At 43.0% G+C, this 16,361-nt stretch overlaps 1 protein-coding gene across 3 annotated transcripts in view; it reads right to left on the reverse strand.

Annotated features, from left to right (window-relative positions):
• The window catches only part of LOC115077830 (dnaJ homolog subfamily C member 3-like), a 228,538-nt gene that overhangs the window by 25,257 nt on the left and 186,920 nt on the right, over nucleotides 1-16,361 (reverse strand). For all 3 annotated transcript variants that reach the window (XM_029580122.1, XM_029580121.1, XM_029580120.1), the window contains one exon: nucleotides 6,027-6,146. In XM_029580122.1, the coding sequence (XP_029435982.1) occupies nucleotides 6,027-6,146 (120 nt within the window). The remainder of the gene's footprint in view (nucleotides 1-6,026; nucleotides 6,147-16,361) is intronic.

The following is a 16,361-nucleotide window of genomic DNA, read 5'->3' on the forward strand; positions in this document are numbered from 1 at the left end:
TGGGCTGCTTGGACTATATTTCATCCTCCCAGCCATACCATATCTTACAGAAAGATGAAATCATCCCATTTTTCCTCACATGAGCCATGGCATAATACATGGGAGACATAAGGTAATAGGGATTGAGGGGCACCAAACACCATTTGAGTATAATTCATTTTTCATCATTTGAGGCAGCTTCTTGCAGGTCAATAACATCTTCTGCTGTAAGAGAGGTAGTGGCTGCAATCATGAGAAAGGGGTTTGCATCAAGGGCAGCTTGCTTTGCAATGGCATCAGCATAAGCCTTTCCTCTTCACACTGTGTTTTGTGTGTTCATATCAGCAGCACATTTAATAACAGCAACAGAAGCAGGAAGCAAGACAGCATCCAAGAGTGCAGCCATGATGAATAGGGGTACCTGCAGACGTGAGGAATCCACTCTTTCCCCATAAACTCCCAAAGTCGTGGACTACTCCCTAAGCATATGTGGAATCAGTGTAGATATTAACATCCTTACCTTACCAATGTTGGAGTGCTCTGATTAATGCTTGCAATTGTAGAACTTCAGCTATGCTACCAGGAGACAAAGGGGCAGATAATATGTAAAATAACCATAGCATATCCTGCTTATCTGATCCCATTCTTAATAAACACAGAGTCGTTGAGAAATCAAGTTCGTAACCTGGGTGTCATTATGTACACAACATAAGAGGTCTTGAATGAGTAGATGTGACTCGCTTATTTACACTTTCGAAAAATAGAAAGACTAGGGGGCATTCCATGAACATAAGAATATGCCATACTGGGTCAGACCAAGGGTCCATCAAGCCCAGCATCCTGTTTCCAACAGTGGCCAATCCAGGCCATAAGAACCTGGCAAGTACCCAAAAACTAAGTCTAGTCCATGTTATCGTTGCTAATAGCAGTGGTTATTATATAAGTCAACTTAATTAATAGCAGGTAATGGACTTCTCGTCCAAGAACTTATCCAGTCCTTTTTTAAACACAGCTATACTAACTGCACTAACCACATCCTCTGGCAACAAATTCCAGAGTTTAATTGTGCGTTGAGTGAAAAAGAACTTTCTCCGATTAGTTTTAAATGTGCCACATGCTAACTTCATGGAGTGCCCCCTAGTCTATTATCCGAAAGAGTAAAAAACCGATTCACATCTACCCGTTCTAGACCTCTCCAAGCTGAAAAGTCCTAACCTCTTTAGTCTTTCCTCATAGGGGAGCTGTTCCATTCCCTTTATCATTTTGGTAGCCCTTCTCTGTACCTTCTCCATCGCAATTATATCTTTTTTGAGATGCGGAGACCAGAATTGTACACAATATTCAAGGTGCGGTCTCACCATGGAGCGATACAGAGGCATTATGACATTTTCTGTTTTATTCACCATTCCCTTTCTAATAATTCCCAACATTCTGTTTGCTTTTTTGACTGTCGCACACTGAACAGACTATTTCAATGTGTTATCCACTATGACGCCTAGATCTCTTTCTTAGGTAGTAGCACCTAATATGGAACCTAATATTGTGTAACTACAGCATGGGTTATTTTTCCCTATATGCATCACCTTGCACTTGTCCACATTAAGTTTCATCTGCCATTTATATGCCCAATTTTCCAGCCTCACAAGGTCTTCCTGCAATTTATCACAATCTGCTTGTGATTTAACTACTCTGAACAATTTTGTATCATCTGCAAATTTGATTACCTCACTCGTCGTATTTCTTTCCAGATCATTTATAAATATTTTGAAAAGTAAGGGTCCCAGTACAGATCCCTGAGGCACTCCACTGCCCACTCCCTTCCACTGAGAAAATTGTCCATTTAATCCTACTCTGTTTCCTGTCTTTTAGCCAGTTTGTAATCCACGAAAGGACATCGCCACCTATCCCATGACTTTTTACTTTTTCTAGAAGCCTCTCATGAGGAACTTTGTCAAATGCCTTCTGAAAATCCAAGTACACTACATCTACCAGTTCACCTTTATCCACATGTTTATTACCTCCTTCAAAAAAGTGAAGCAGATTTGTGAGGCAAGACTTGCCTTGGGTAAAGTCATGCTGACTTTGTTCCATTAAACCATGTCTTTCTATATGTTCTGTGATTTTGATGTTTAGAATACTTTCCACTATTTTTCCAGGCACTGAAGTCAGGCTAACCGGTCTGTAGTTTCCCGGATCTCCCCTGGAGCCCTTTTTAAATATAGGTTATATTAGCTATCCTCCAGTCTTCAGGTACAATGGATGATTTTAATGATAGGTTACAAATTTTTACTAATAGGTCTGAAATTTCATTTTTAGTTCCTTTAGAACCCTGGGGTGTATACCATCCGGTCCAGGTGATTTACTAATCTTCAGTTTATCATTGAGGCCTAGCACATCTAGGTTCACTGTGATTTGGTTCAGTCCATCTGAATCATTAGCCATGAAAACCTTCTCCGGAACGGGTATCTCCCCAACATACTCTTTAGTAAACACCGAAGCAAAGAAATCATTTCATCATTCCGCGATGGCCTTATCTTCTCTAAGTGCCCCTTTAACCCCTCGATCATCTATCGGTCCAACTGATTCCCTCACAGGATTTCTGCTTCGGATATATTTTTAAAAGTTTTTGTGAGTTTTTGCCTCTACGGCCTCTTAGCCTGTCTTATCAATGTCTTACATTTAATTTGCCAACGCTTATGCATTATCCTATTTTCTTCTGTTGGATCCTTCTTCCAATTTTTGAATGAAGATCTTTTGGCTAAAATAGCTTCTTTCACCTCCCCTTTTAACCATGCTGGTAATCGTTTTGCCTTCTTTCCACCTTTTTTAATGTGTGGAATACATCTGGACTGTTCTAGGATGGTATTTTTTTTTTAACAATGACAACACCTCTTGCACACATTTTACCTTTGTAGCTGCTCCTTTCAGTTTTTTTCTTACAATTTTTCTCATTTTATCAAAATTTCCCTTTTGAAAGTTTAGCATGAGAGCTGTGGATTTGCTTACTGTCCCCCTTCCAGTCATTAATTCAAATTTGATCATATTATGATCACTATTGCCAAGCGACCCCACCACCGTTACCTCTCTCACCAAATCCTATCCTCCACTGAGAATTAGATCTAAAATTGCTCCCTCTGTTGTCGGTTCCTGGACCAATTGCTCCATAAAAATGTAATTTATTCCATCCAGGAACGTTATATCTCTAGCATGTACCGATGATACATTTACCCAGTCAATATTGGGGTAATTGAAGTCTCCCATTACCGCACTACCAATTTGGTTAGCTTCCCTAATTTCTCAGTCTCACACTCTTGACCAGGTGGACGGTAGTATACTCCTATCACTATAGTCTTCCCCAACACACAAGGGATTTCTACCCATAAAGATTTAATTGTGCATTTAGTCTCATGCAGGATGTTTATCCTGTTGGACTCTATGCCATCCCGGACATAAAGCGCCACACCTCCTCCCGGGTGCTCCTCTCTGTCATTGCAATATAATTTGTACCCCGGTTTATAGCGCTGTCCCATTGGTTGTTCTCCTCCACCATGTCTCTGAGATGCCAATTAAGTCTATGTCATCATTCACTGCTATACATTCTAATTCTCCCATTTTACTTCTTAGACTTCTGGCATTAGCATACAAACATTTCAAAGTTTGTTTTTTGTTTGTATTTTCATTCTGCTTTTTAATTGATAGGGTTAAGTAAGAATTTTTTAGCTCAGCTGAGTTTTTAGTTACAGGTACTTGGACTTCTTTTCTTAAACAGCTTCTCACACACGTCATTAGGACTTAATACCAAAACTGAAATAGTGCTGATCACTAGTAAAATTACTGAAAAAATAGAGTCAGACATCTTAGCTTGTGCCCCATTGTAAAACATTAGACAAGAAGCAATAGACTTGGGCCTTGTTCTTGACACAAAGCTAAGTATGAAAGCGTCAATAAAAGCTATCATGAGAGATGGCTTTTATAAATTACAAATTTTTTAAAAAATGACGCCGCTTTTACATGCAAATGATTTTCGGATTGTATTGCAGGCCTTGATTCTACCAAAACTAGACTATTGTAACGCCTTATTACTAGGTGTGCCAATATCAACCATTCGACCTTTGCAGTTATTGCAAAATGCCGCAGCGCGGCTTCTGTCCAATACTAAGAAATTTGATCACGTTTCTCCTGTTTTAATGAATTTGTACTGGTTGCCAGTGCAGTTCCGAATTAAATACAAATGTCTTACTTTAATTCATAAAGCTGTATACGGTAACACTGAATGGTTGAATGCATCACTACGTATTCATGTCCCATCCCGTAATTTGAGATCACTTGGGCAAGCCTTACTGACAATACCATCCCCAAAATTAGCCCATCTTGGTTCAGTGAGGGAAAGATCACCATCCCTGGCTGGGCCTAAGATGTGGAATTCACTCCCTGTCGATATCCGCACAGAGGCAAATATTAATAGCTTTAGGAAACTGATAAAAATCTGGCTATTTGAACAGGCGTTCAACCAAGCTAACTGATATCTTCTTGGATTCCCTGCTTAGACTATGCAATTATCTACTTATTTTAGTATATGAACATTATTTTATCTTTAGGTTGTTTTTAGTTCCTTTATCCTAATTTAGGTTGTTTTAGTTTTTAATAATATTTTGTTATTGTATTATATCAGGATTCACTTAAGTTTAGTTTTATGAATAAGTAACAATTTTAGTATTTTATTTATTTATTTAGCATTTTTATATACCGACATTCTCGATACAAATATCAAATCAGGTCGGTTTCCATAAAACAAACTGTCGCGGTAAGGCGTTACAATAAACGGAGTCTGAACATAAGAATATAAATATTAAATAGACAACAGTGACTCATCAAATAACGTGAATATATATAGTAAATAACTAACATGTAATAAAATAGATAATAGCGTGAATTTATGTAGTAAATAACTAACATGTAATAGAATAAATAATAAAATAGAATAATATATATATAGACAACAGTAACTCGTCAAATTACGTGAATACATGTAGAAAATAACTAAAAATAAATGATGTGCTAAGTTGGGAAATACAGGTTGATACATTTTTTTCTAGAACTATTGGTTAAAGATAGGGTATTGTGTTTTAGTATAATATTGATGTTGATGTATCATTAGGTTTGATTGCATTTCTGTTTTGTTACGCTGAATTTTGTCATTGTAAACAGACATGAAATGAATTTGAATGTCGGTATATAAAACTGACTAAATAAATCATTAGTATCCTTTGAAGATACATCTCTCCGAACCATGCGCTGCTGAGCGACTGTCGGCTTTTCCCCTTTGTTCTAGTTTAAAAGCTCCTCTATCTCCTTTTTAAAAGTTAGTGCCAGCAGTCTGGTTCCACCCTGGTTAATACAAACAGTCCAACTTCAGTTAGTCAGCCAGAGTGACTCACTGCTCTCTTGATTAACAAATGTTGGTACCTAATCAAACCAAATCACACTACCTCAACACTTTTGCAAGATGATAGACTGAACTGAACTTTTCAACCTTTTTACTTAGGTATACACTTCTCCTAGCTTATTTCTAGCTTCTGGCTTTTTTTTTAGAATACAAACACTCTAACTTGTGCTTACTAGCTGCCTTACTGACTATTTAAAAATACAAACAGTCTAACTTCTGTTTATTTGCTGCCTTACTGACTATTAAAAGCACAAACACACAAACACACTAAATAATATTACCAAATAGTTAACTTTGCCCCAATACTTTTAAAAAAGACAATGTCCCAAGCAAAACCTTACTGATTCCTTTCAGCCACCAGCAAGGTGATCCTTTCCTCTCATTGCTCCCACTGGAGCATAAAGAAAGGAATGGTGTAACATTTCTTTATGGGGGTAACCTACATGGAGTGGCAGTTACTACCATAAGGAAACTGCTGGGCAGACTGGATAGATGGACTATCTAGTCTTTATTCTGCCATTATTAGTATGTTACTATGTTAGATATAGCATAATTCACATACAATGTATTGTTTTGTATTCAAGTGGTCAGGTTCTCTCACCTCTGCTCCTTGATGTATTCCTCTGCCGACTCCAGTTGTTTGGAGAGTTTTTTTACTTGCTTATAATGAGAGAAGCAATCCTTATCATCCTGATCCAGCTTCAGGCACTCACGGACCTGACTGAGCACAAAAAAAGTAGAGAGTCAACGGTCATCACACATACGTCTAAGTTACCAATTCCTGGTGTGGCCTGAATGAACACAATTATGACCTCCAACACAAACCTTTGTGCCCAACTAGGCAAAAAAAACCCAACCCAACCCCTATTCCACACTCTGACAATTACTTTCTCTGCATTGAAAGGCCACACAAAATCAAGTAGGGCTGCTCGGGAAGCTTCAGAAACAGATGCTCATCAAGTCTTGGTACCTCCAGAAGAAACATTAGACACAAGCCCCAGAGGACAAGTGGGTAATATGCTAGTGTTAAAAGTACATGAAGACCTGGTCCTGCTCACAACAGTAATGCCAAATCACTTTAGTGTGTCAATAATTTTATTGACTTGGAAAACAAACAAAACAGTAGGCACAGTGATAGCTGGCTCTACAAATACCATGTCAAAATGAAATACTGTTATGCCAAATCACTAGCTTTTAGGATGTCAACCTACAGAGAAATACGGAGGCCTTTTAGTTATGTCAGAAGTGGGGCTCTGGAGCTACAAATATCTCTCGGAATTACTAGTTATGGCATTGAGGGCATACTTTCTAGTTATGCTCTCAGGCCATAGATATTGGCACAACCTATACATGCTATGTGTTCAATTCTGCATTATGGAAACAGTTAAGGCCAGGGTGAACTGTTTTATTCTTTTTATTAGCATTTAAATCACATAAATACATAGAAAAGAAATCACATAATGTGTGACAAAGAAAATAAACTGTCTTTTAATAAAATAGATCAGTGGTCATCTTTCAAATTAATTAACTATTTAATCAGAGCATGAAGCTCTCTGAAACGACCAAAATATGTATACCGCTACAGTGTAAGGCTATTGGCTAAAACAGTCTAGAAAGCTTTGGCAAACAAGCAGTGGGGACTAACACCAAATAGCCCCTCAGTGAAGTCCCCCATCTATATCAAAGCTAAATGGCATGCAGAATAAATATATGATTAACTTCCATCAAATAAATATATGATTAACTTCCATCAAATGCAGCAACACTGAGCATCTTCTATTAAACTGAAACAGACAATACCAACCAATCACTACATGTTTTACCTTCTTGTTAAACTTTTTATCTCTCCTCTAACTCTAATCCCAGTTAGAATAACCCCTGTTTTATTGTAACTTTTTCCTTCTACGCACTTGTTATACTTTTGTAATGTATAACTCTTACGTTTAGCTATGTACGTTATAATGTATTGCTCACCCCTTGTTTTATGTAAACCGACATGATACGAACTGCCGTGAATGCCGGTATAGAAAAACACAAATAAATAAATAAAATAAATAACTTGACAGGGTGGTCAGAGGGAACATATGGGAGTAGTACTGTTAATCTGGCACTCCACAGAGAAAATAAAGTTTAGCTTCCTGTGAAAGAGTTCTCTGTAGACACTAAGATGAATCAGCTGTTGTGTGAACAACATCAACCAACAGTGCAGACATGGACCCAAGCTCTCAGTTAAGACTTTTCTGCACTGCCTCAGCCTCCTTCCAGAGCTTAAGCTCTGGAAGGAGCTTTCTCCGCAGGGTTTAAGCTCTGGAAGGAGCTCTCCCTTTCTCCGCGGCCCCCTCCACCAGTGCTGACCTCCGGACAAACGCCCTTCCCCCGAACACACCCGAGAGTGCACCGCCAACAGAGCCCCCGGCCACGACCCGGCCCAAACATCACCTCAGGACCGGGAATGGAACGGCAACCCTCCGGCCCACACCCGGACCGGTCGCATCGGCCCGACTCTAGACCCACCTCCAAGGTGAGCCTCCTTCAACCGTGGCCCTCTCCCAAACTCCGAATCCAGGCCTTCGCCAGCACTGACGTGACGAGACCCCGCCCATTGACGCTCCCCCAGGCGGCGACGTGGGACCTGATTGGGGCATTTGAAAAAGCTCTAAAGCGCGCCTCCGGCGCATTTAAATCCCCCAAATCGCGCGCTTCTCAGCCCTTTCTCCACGGCCCCCTCCACCGGTGCTGACCTTCGGACAAACGCCCTTCCCCCGAACACACCGGAGAGTGCACCGCCAACAGAGCCCCCGGCCACGACCCGGCCCAAACATCACCTCAGGACCGGGAATGGAACGGCAACCCTCCGGCCCACACCCGGACTGGTCGCATCGGCCCGACTCTAGACCCACCTCCAAGGTGAGCCTCCTTCGACCGCGGCCCATCTCCCAAACTCCAAATCCAGGCCTTCGCCAGCACTGATGCGACGAGACCCCGCCCATCAACGCTCCCCAGGCGGCGACGTGGGACCTGATTGGGGCATTTGAAAAAGCTCTAAAGCGCGCCTCTGGCGTGCGACAAAGGGGCCTGCCCCTTGTCGTGCCCCTTAGCGTGCACCCTACACCTCTTCCTCGAAGACGACCCTGAAAATCTCATTCCCACCACCCTCCAAAAAGCTCCCTTTGTCCATTCTACAAACTCCGCCAACCCCCTCCACCACAGCCTGACCCAGAGATCTACACAACCCGAAAACCAACCCCCCCCCCCCCCCCCCCCCCCCGAGCACTCTGCCGCTCTAACCAACTGATCTAATTCGCGACAATACCAAGAAGTGCAAACCAACCAAACCTCCACCTATCCAGCAGCCCTACTCCAGGCTAAGGACCACCTTCCAACCCCCTCACCTCACCCCTCAGCCACCCCATACCTGATACCCTACCACAACTTCTCTCCCCTCCCATTCGCCCACAGCAGTTCAAGATGTACTTCCCATCATCAAATTCACCAAAACAAAAGCATCATCACCTAATAAACATTCCACTATCAGAAACCTTAAGAAGCTTGCTCTACTTAACATTTCTTCTCATAAACGCACAAGCCCTCAGGAAGAAACTCATACTTATATCAGACATCCTCCACGACCAAAACCCAGACTTCATTGCAGTGACGGAAACATAGTTCAAAACCACTGACCATGTATTACTGAACCAATTAACCAACAATGAATATGACCTATTCTCAGTCCCAAGGAAATCCCGACAAGGAGGACTACTACTAATCATCAAAAAACACTTCAACATGAAACTAATCCCCATCTCCCTCCCCCTTCAATTCGAACTAGCTCTCTTCGACTCTGACAACCTACATATTTGCCTAGTATACTGCCCCCCCAAACTTCTTGACAAAGACATATCATTGAATTCCTCATATCAAAGATCAACAACAAAAAACCTACAATCATCCTAGGAGACTTTAATCTCCACACTGACAACACACCTCCCTCCCAAGCTTGCCAAACCCTGCTCAACGTACTAACCACTCTCCAATTCACTCAACTCGTCAACAACCCAACACACAAAGCTCGACCTGATCTTCACAAGTGACAACTTTTTCTCAAATCCAACCATTTCCTATTCTCAAGTCCCATGGTCAGACCACTTTCTCCTACAGTGCACGACTCACACCAACACAGACAACAAGACTGAAGTCAACAACATTCACTCCTTTAAATACAGACCACTCTTCATTCCAGATCTACTCCAACAAGAACTTGAAAAACAACAATCAAACATTGACCTCTCCAATATAACCAATGCCACACAATCCTGGCACCAAACAACAACTGAAACAGCCAACATCATAAACCCTGAAAGAACCAAACGAATCAATTCACAAAGACAAAACAACCACCCCTGGTTCAACCATCAACTAAAGGAGACTAAATCCACCCTTAGACGAAAATAAAAAGACTGGAGGAAAAACAAATGTCAACTAACACTCGAAAGATATCGAACCTACCTCGCCTACTATAAAAGCCTAATAAACAAAGCAAAAAAGGAATACTACAGCAAAAAAATCCTAAATTCCTCAAATAGCCCAAAATCCCTCAACATTGTAAATAACCTAAATCACAGTGAACAACAATATCAAACTCCCGCAAAAAAACCTAAGCCAAGACCTCGCAAACTTCTTCAAAAACAAAGTCAGCAAATTATCAGAAAAAATAACCAAGACCACAAACACTAACTCAAACCTGAATCGCCCAAATATCACACCCTGGGCTCACTTTGATCCGATAACAACCACTGAAACAGAGAAGCTCATCAAATCATTTAACTCAGCCAGACACGAACTTGACACAATACCAACACACGCACTAAAAGAAATCTCCCACACCATCACGCCAACCATCACTACAATTATAAACAAATCACTGGAAGAAGGAGAGCTCCCAGTCAACCTAAAAATCACCACCATAAAACCCATTTAAAAAAAAAAAAGAACCTTGACCCCTACGACCTAAGCAACTACCGACCTATCTCAAACCTTTCATTCCTCGACAAGCTAACAGAGAAGGCCGCGCTCAAACAACTGAACGATCATCTAGATGCTAACATCTTATACCCAACCCAACACTGCTTCAGAAAAAAATCACAGCACAGAAACTCTTCTCATCAACCTATCAAATACTATTCTAAGAGGGTTTGACCACGAACAACGTTACATCATCATTCTACTCGATCTATCGGCTGCATTCGACACAGTCAAACACATTACCCTAATCTCCAGACTATCTGAAATAGACCTATCAGGAAAAACTCTAAAATGGTTCACATCCTTCCTCCACAATAGATCCTACAAGGTAAACTTAAACAACCACACCTCTGAAGCCATCCCTCTTGAAACCGGAGTACCACAAGGATCCTCTCTATCGGCCATCCTCTTCAACATCTACCTATTACCTCTCTGCCAACTTCTCAAGCCTCTCCATCACCTATTTCCTGTACGCCGACAACATTCAGCTAATCATTCCAGTATCAAACTCCATAGAGAACGCACTAATAACCGCTACCGCTACCACAACCATCAACAAAATCAAACTCCTATTAAACCAACTAAAACTTTGCATCAACACCGACAAAACCGAATGTATGCTGATTGAAAAAAGCAACTCCGGCGATCATCTGAACCACCCCATTGTAATAGACAACAACCCCATCAAACTAAAAGAACACGTCAAAGACCTGGGAATCTGAGTCGACCCCCAACTCAATCTCAAAAAGCACATCACCATGAAAACTAAAGAAGGCTTCCACAAACTATCAATCCTCAAACACCTCAAACCCCTACTAACCCAATTAGACTTCAGAACCATCCTTCAATCATTGATCTTCTCAAGCATCAACTACTGCAACGCCCTCATGATAGGTCTTCCAAAATCAACCCTACACCCTCTACAAATTCTACAGAACGCCACCGCGCGAATTCTCACTGGACTCAAAAGAACAGACCATATCTCACCCGTGCTAAAAGATCTACACTGGCTCCCCATAGAAAAAAGAATCGAATACAAAACTCTATCAATAATACACAACTCAATTCACCACAACAACCACGATTGCCTTAATTCCCTTCTACAAATTCACCACACTCAACGCAACATGAGATCAGCCAATAAAGCACGACTAGAAATCCCACCAGTCACTACAGCCAAATTAACTACCACTGGAAAAAAATCCTTTTCGATAGCTGGTCCTCACCTCTGAAACACTCTTCCTTCCAGTCTCAGACTTCAAAACACCACCAAACTGTTCAAAAAAATGCTCAAAACATGGCTTTTCAAGCAAGCATATAAAGACGGGATAGGCTAAACCAACTAAAATGACAATCCCCTGCATCCCTACTCTTCCACCCGCCCTCCCTACCACAATCCCCCCCCTCTATCCATTAACCCCCATACCCAACCACTTTTTCTTCCCTCTAGAATATCCTCCAACCCAGTACCCCGCCAATCAACACACTACGTGATCATCTTAACATTATCACTTGATAATGTATCAGTAAATTTCTGTTATTATTATTCCCAAGATATTTAGCTAATTCATGTTTATGTAGCTCCCCTGAATCTTCTGTATATATTAGTTATAATTGTAATTCTGTTAAAGTTGTTCCGCTGTATTCAATGTATAGCGTTGTTAAAAATGTAAACCGGAGTGAAGGCCTCCACCAATACTTCGGTATATAAAAGCTTATAAATAAATAAAATAAATAAATAAGCTTTAGAGAAGTAGTTGACTTTCCAGAAGGAGGATGAGTATTAAAAATGTCTAATTCATCTTGCTAAAGAGAACCCTGTTTTCAGGTAAAGCAGAACTGCTTACCTGTTAGAGGTGTTAGAGGACAGCAGGATGTTCGTCCTCTCCCATGGGTGACATCATTGGATGGAGACTGGCATGGAACTTTGATCTCAAAGAATCTATAACTTTCAAATATGCCCTATTGAGCATGTGCAGCTAAAGCCATCACCCTTACCCTCTAGGCAGAGTTCCTCAGTCCATAACATGCTAATACATGGAGAAACCAACTGTCAGGTGAGGCAGGTGGGTTTTGTGAGAACTAACATTTTGCTGTCCTCTGAGAACACCTGGTACAGGTAAGCAACTCTGCTTTCTCAAAAGACAAGCAGGATGGTAGTCTTTACACATGTGCAAATCCCAAGCTATAGGCTGTCCGAGGACAACAAAGTGGGAAACCCCACAGTGCTGAAACCACCACCTCGCTCCCCTTTGCCTGTGAGGTAGCCAAACCAAAAAGGGGTCTAGGTAGGAAGAAAGTTGGGTTCTACAAAAAGAAAACCATAGGAAAGACAGACATAAAACCCCGATGCACAGCAGAGGCTCCTAAGGAAGGGGAGTGATGTGAATGCCAGCAAGAAACATACTTCGCATCACGGAAAAATTACAAGCAAGTTTTCGGATCAGTAAACCCTGACAACAGTAGGTCTGGAACCTCCTGGATACAGGAAAAAGTCTAGCGATATAAACAAGAGGACTCTAACAAAGACCGAACAGTTTTCTTTGGTTACAAAACAAACGAAAAACCAACTGGGGCTCGAGAACTCCACAGAAAGAAACTGCGGTCCACTGACAGCCGAAGGACAGAATGTCTCTGCAGAAGTGTGTCCATGTTTGGCTAATAAGCTTAATGGGCAGAAAACCCAAGCAATGCTTGGAAGAATAATCAGCAACAATGGCAGGTTTGTGAAAGACCCTACATGCCAAAGCAAAAGATATAACTGACCAGCAGAACAACATCAAGAGTTTCAGGGGATGAAAGGCAATCCCTGAATGGGATCGCTAGTCCAAACCCTCGAACAGGGAGTACAATAGGCCTGAAGGTCACCCACACTGCACCCTGTCAAAGGCAGGGCTATCCATCCTGTGTACAGGATAGTTCAGGTGAGCAGGAAGGCACTTTGGGCAACCTAGTGAAGTGAGAAAAGCTAAAGGCCAGAGCTTGGTGAAAATATAGGGAAAAAGTGGTGTATCTTTCCCTGCAAGTACACACTAAGATATACCGCTAATGCCTTAGCTTTTTCTCCCCTTCCCCTGAAATTACAACTGAAAAGTGGAAGGAGCAAAGAACAAAAGAAGGCAGACCGTTGGACTGCTGGGATACGCACAGTCGCTAGGTTGTATAACTCAAGCCCACGCAAATAACTCTCTGCCGATTCCAGTAGGGAGTTACCCACCGAGAGAGAACCCTCAGGCTACTTGGAACAGCTGAAACAGAGCGAATTCCACAGGGAAGAAATCCAGAAACAATTCACTAAGACGGGAAGCCAGGGTGCCGCAAGTGCAAACCCCTGTCAAACAGGATTTTTTCACCAGTCTGGAAACTCTTAAGAGAGTACCAAGGCAGGGAAACGGCAATCTCAAAATAGACTGCCCTGAACCTGGCTTAGATATTAATACCTCAATAATGATAGCATATACTTCCCCTAAGGAAGCACACAGTCCAGTAAATGGAACAATCGTTCAATGAACCAGGACTCTCCTGTGCGCAGACAGGGTTATCTCTAAAATGGGGGAAGTATAACTGCAACCAAAGAGCAGTACCTCTGTTGCAGGGTCCATCATCCCCTAATCCCTCAGCCATGGATATGGCGATAAGTTGAAAGGCATTCTCACCAATGAGATGGATTAGAACCTCCTCACTGAGGTAGGGTCCCCGCAGGAAAGAAAGACTGGCAATAGTGGTCCTTATCAAAAGACGCCGATTGAGCTCAGCAGGCATCAAAGCTGACTCCTGGATGGGAGACACCCCTAATCTTCACCGTGGAACTCTCTGGAAAGGCTCCCCCTCCCCCGTGAAATAGATCTGCTGTGCCTTAGGACGACCTAAGGATAGCACTACCACTCAACCGGCTCGTGGATCCCACAAGAACAGAGAGCGATTGCCAGTCAGAAGCAGTGTTATGCTTTCTCCAGGAAACAGAGAATGAGGGTTACACTTGCGTGGGACAACTAGGCATCTAGATGGGAGCCCTTCGAATCCCCCCTTCCTGAAGGAACAGGAAAGAAACGGGAATCAGGGTCTCATGATCCCAAAAAACCTATCCTCTCTCTAGTTGAGAGTTGAGACACAATCACTGATCCCAGAGGTTTAGAAGTGACCAATCTGCCAGTGGCAACCACTCTCAGATGAGGAAGATCACCACTGTAATCAATGAAGGGGCCCCAGCAAAAATGGTCAGATGACTGCCTCTGCTGTCCCCTGGTTCTGGTCTACAAGGAAATGCACTGATTCAAAGAATCGAGGCTCTGGTTCAGCAATAAACCTGTCAGACAGAACCCCAGAGGCTTCCCCACAAAGGGGATTTGTGACATGGAAGAGGTTGAAAGGCACATTCCTCTTCAGAGGAAGGAGAAGACTCCTGACTCTACCCTCCTGGTGTCTACTCCCCTTAGGATTTGACCAGGAATGGATTCCTAGGTCAGTCCTGTGGCAGCAGCATACAAGCTGTTGTGCTTGCAAAGAGGGAAACACACACATCCATACAGTAGAGGGCAACTGGAGAATAGAGCCCTCAGTTGTAAAAGCACGATGACCGGTACTCATACAGTGACCCCACTTGCCATGCTAATGGATAGAATCATATGGCGCAGCAAGGACCGAGCACCACTTGCTAGAGTTGGTAGCTGCGTGCTGCCAATTAGCAAATTACAGAGTGTATGATGCCTTCCTTGCAGTGCTCCCCAGCACTTTGAGGGGCAGAACTGATGAGGAACTGAGACCTTGACACGATGATGGCAGAACCTTGGCATGGCTGAGAACTGCACAGACAGGGAGAATGCCACCTGCCATAGCCTGAAGTGCTTGGAGTAGATGCTTTGCCATACCCAACCTCGCATGCTGCAGTCCATTATTACAATAACTCCCAGTGCAGTACACAGGAACAGTGTGACGAAAGCTCTGGGTATGGTATGGCGTTCTATGGCATGACCCCTCCAGTTCTTGATAATGCTCCAAGTGGCTGGACACAGCCCTTGAAACTACGTCAGGAATAGCTCACCACTGTTTCTCTCATGGAACGACAACAGTGAAGTCCATGGCAACTAACGGTGCCCATGGTGCTCTGTGGTCATGTCCCGTGGCATCCAACCTCGTTCACTGGTGCCCACAGTGGTGACGGCACCCGTAGGGCCCATAGCTCTTTCACGCTCACCGACTGATAACCTCAAGGGCACCAAATGATGCTGCACCCAGGGTTTAGACGGCACTTGACTGAATCTTGATCAATTTGACGGTATTTAGTACCATCCCCGGTGCCACAAGTACCCGCGGATCTCAACAGCCTGGTGGCACAGATAGATATCCAGTTGCCCGAAGGCGATGGACTGGTGGCACCAAGGATGACAGAGGCTCTGCAGCCCCAACACGCCTCAATGGTGCCCAGAGGAACCAATGACTACCAGCTCCATCGACTGTTCCCCCTTGGCTCACCTATCCATCCGAGGATGTTGCTGCTAGCTCAATGGCATCCCGTGCCAGCAGCTATGGCTGATAATAGCCTCACTAGCACTCATTAACATTGATGGTGTATGAATCCAGGTGATGCCTCCGTTGCCTCCCCAATCCCAGCAGTACAGGGGCCCCAAGATAATCGGCATCCATGGTGCCCAATAGCTGTAGGCCAGTGATGGAACAGCACAATGCTCCACAGTGCCCCATCAGGACACTGCCAAGGAGACTCAAGGGTACCAGACCACTGTGCCTGGATGCCTCGGCGTACCAGGGTGCCTTGAGTAAATGATAACCCCGGTGCTCGATCTGTTCAAGGCCAAAATCCCTGTTGATTGAGTGCTTCAGTGGCACTCGAGGATGACCAGGGTGCTCAATGATGAACTCAGTGCCTCGTTGATGGTGCTCAACATTGTCTAGAGCG

This window comes from Rhinatrema bivittatum, chromosome 16 (assembly GCF_901001135.1).
Source record: "Rhinatrema bivittatum chromosome 16, aRhiBiv1.1, whole genome shotgun sequence".
Taxonomy (NCBI): Eukaryota; Metazoa; Chordata; class Amphibia; order Gymnophiona; family Rhinatrematidae; genus Rhinatrema; species Rhinatrema bivittatum.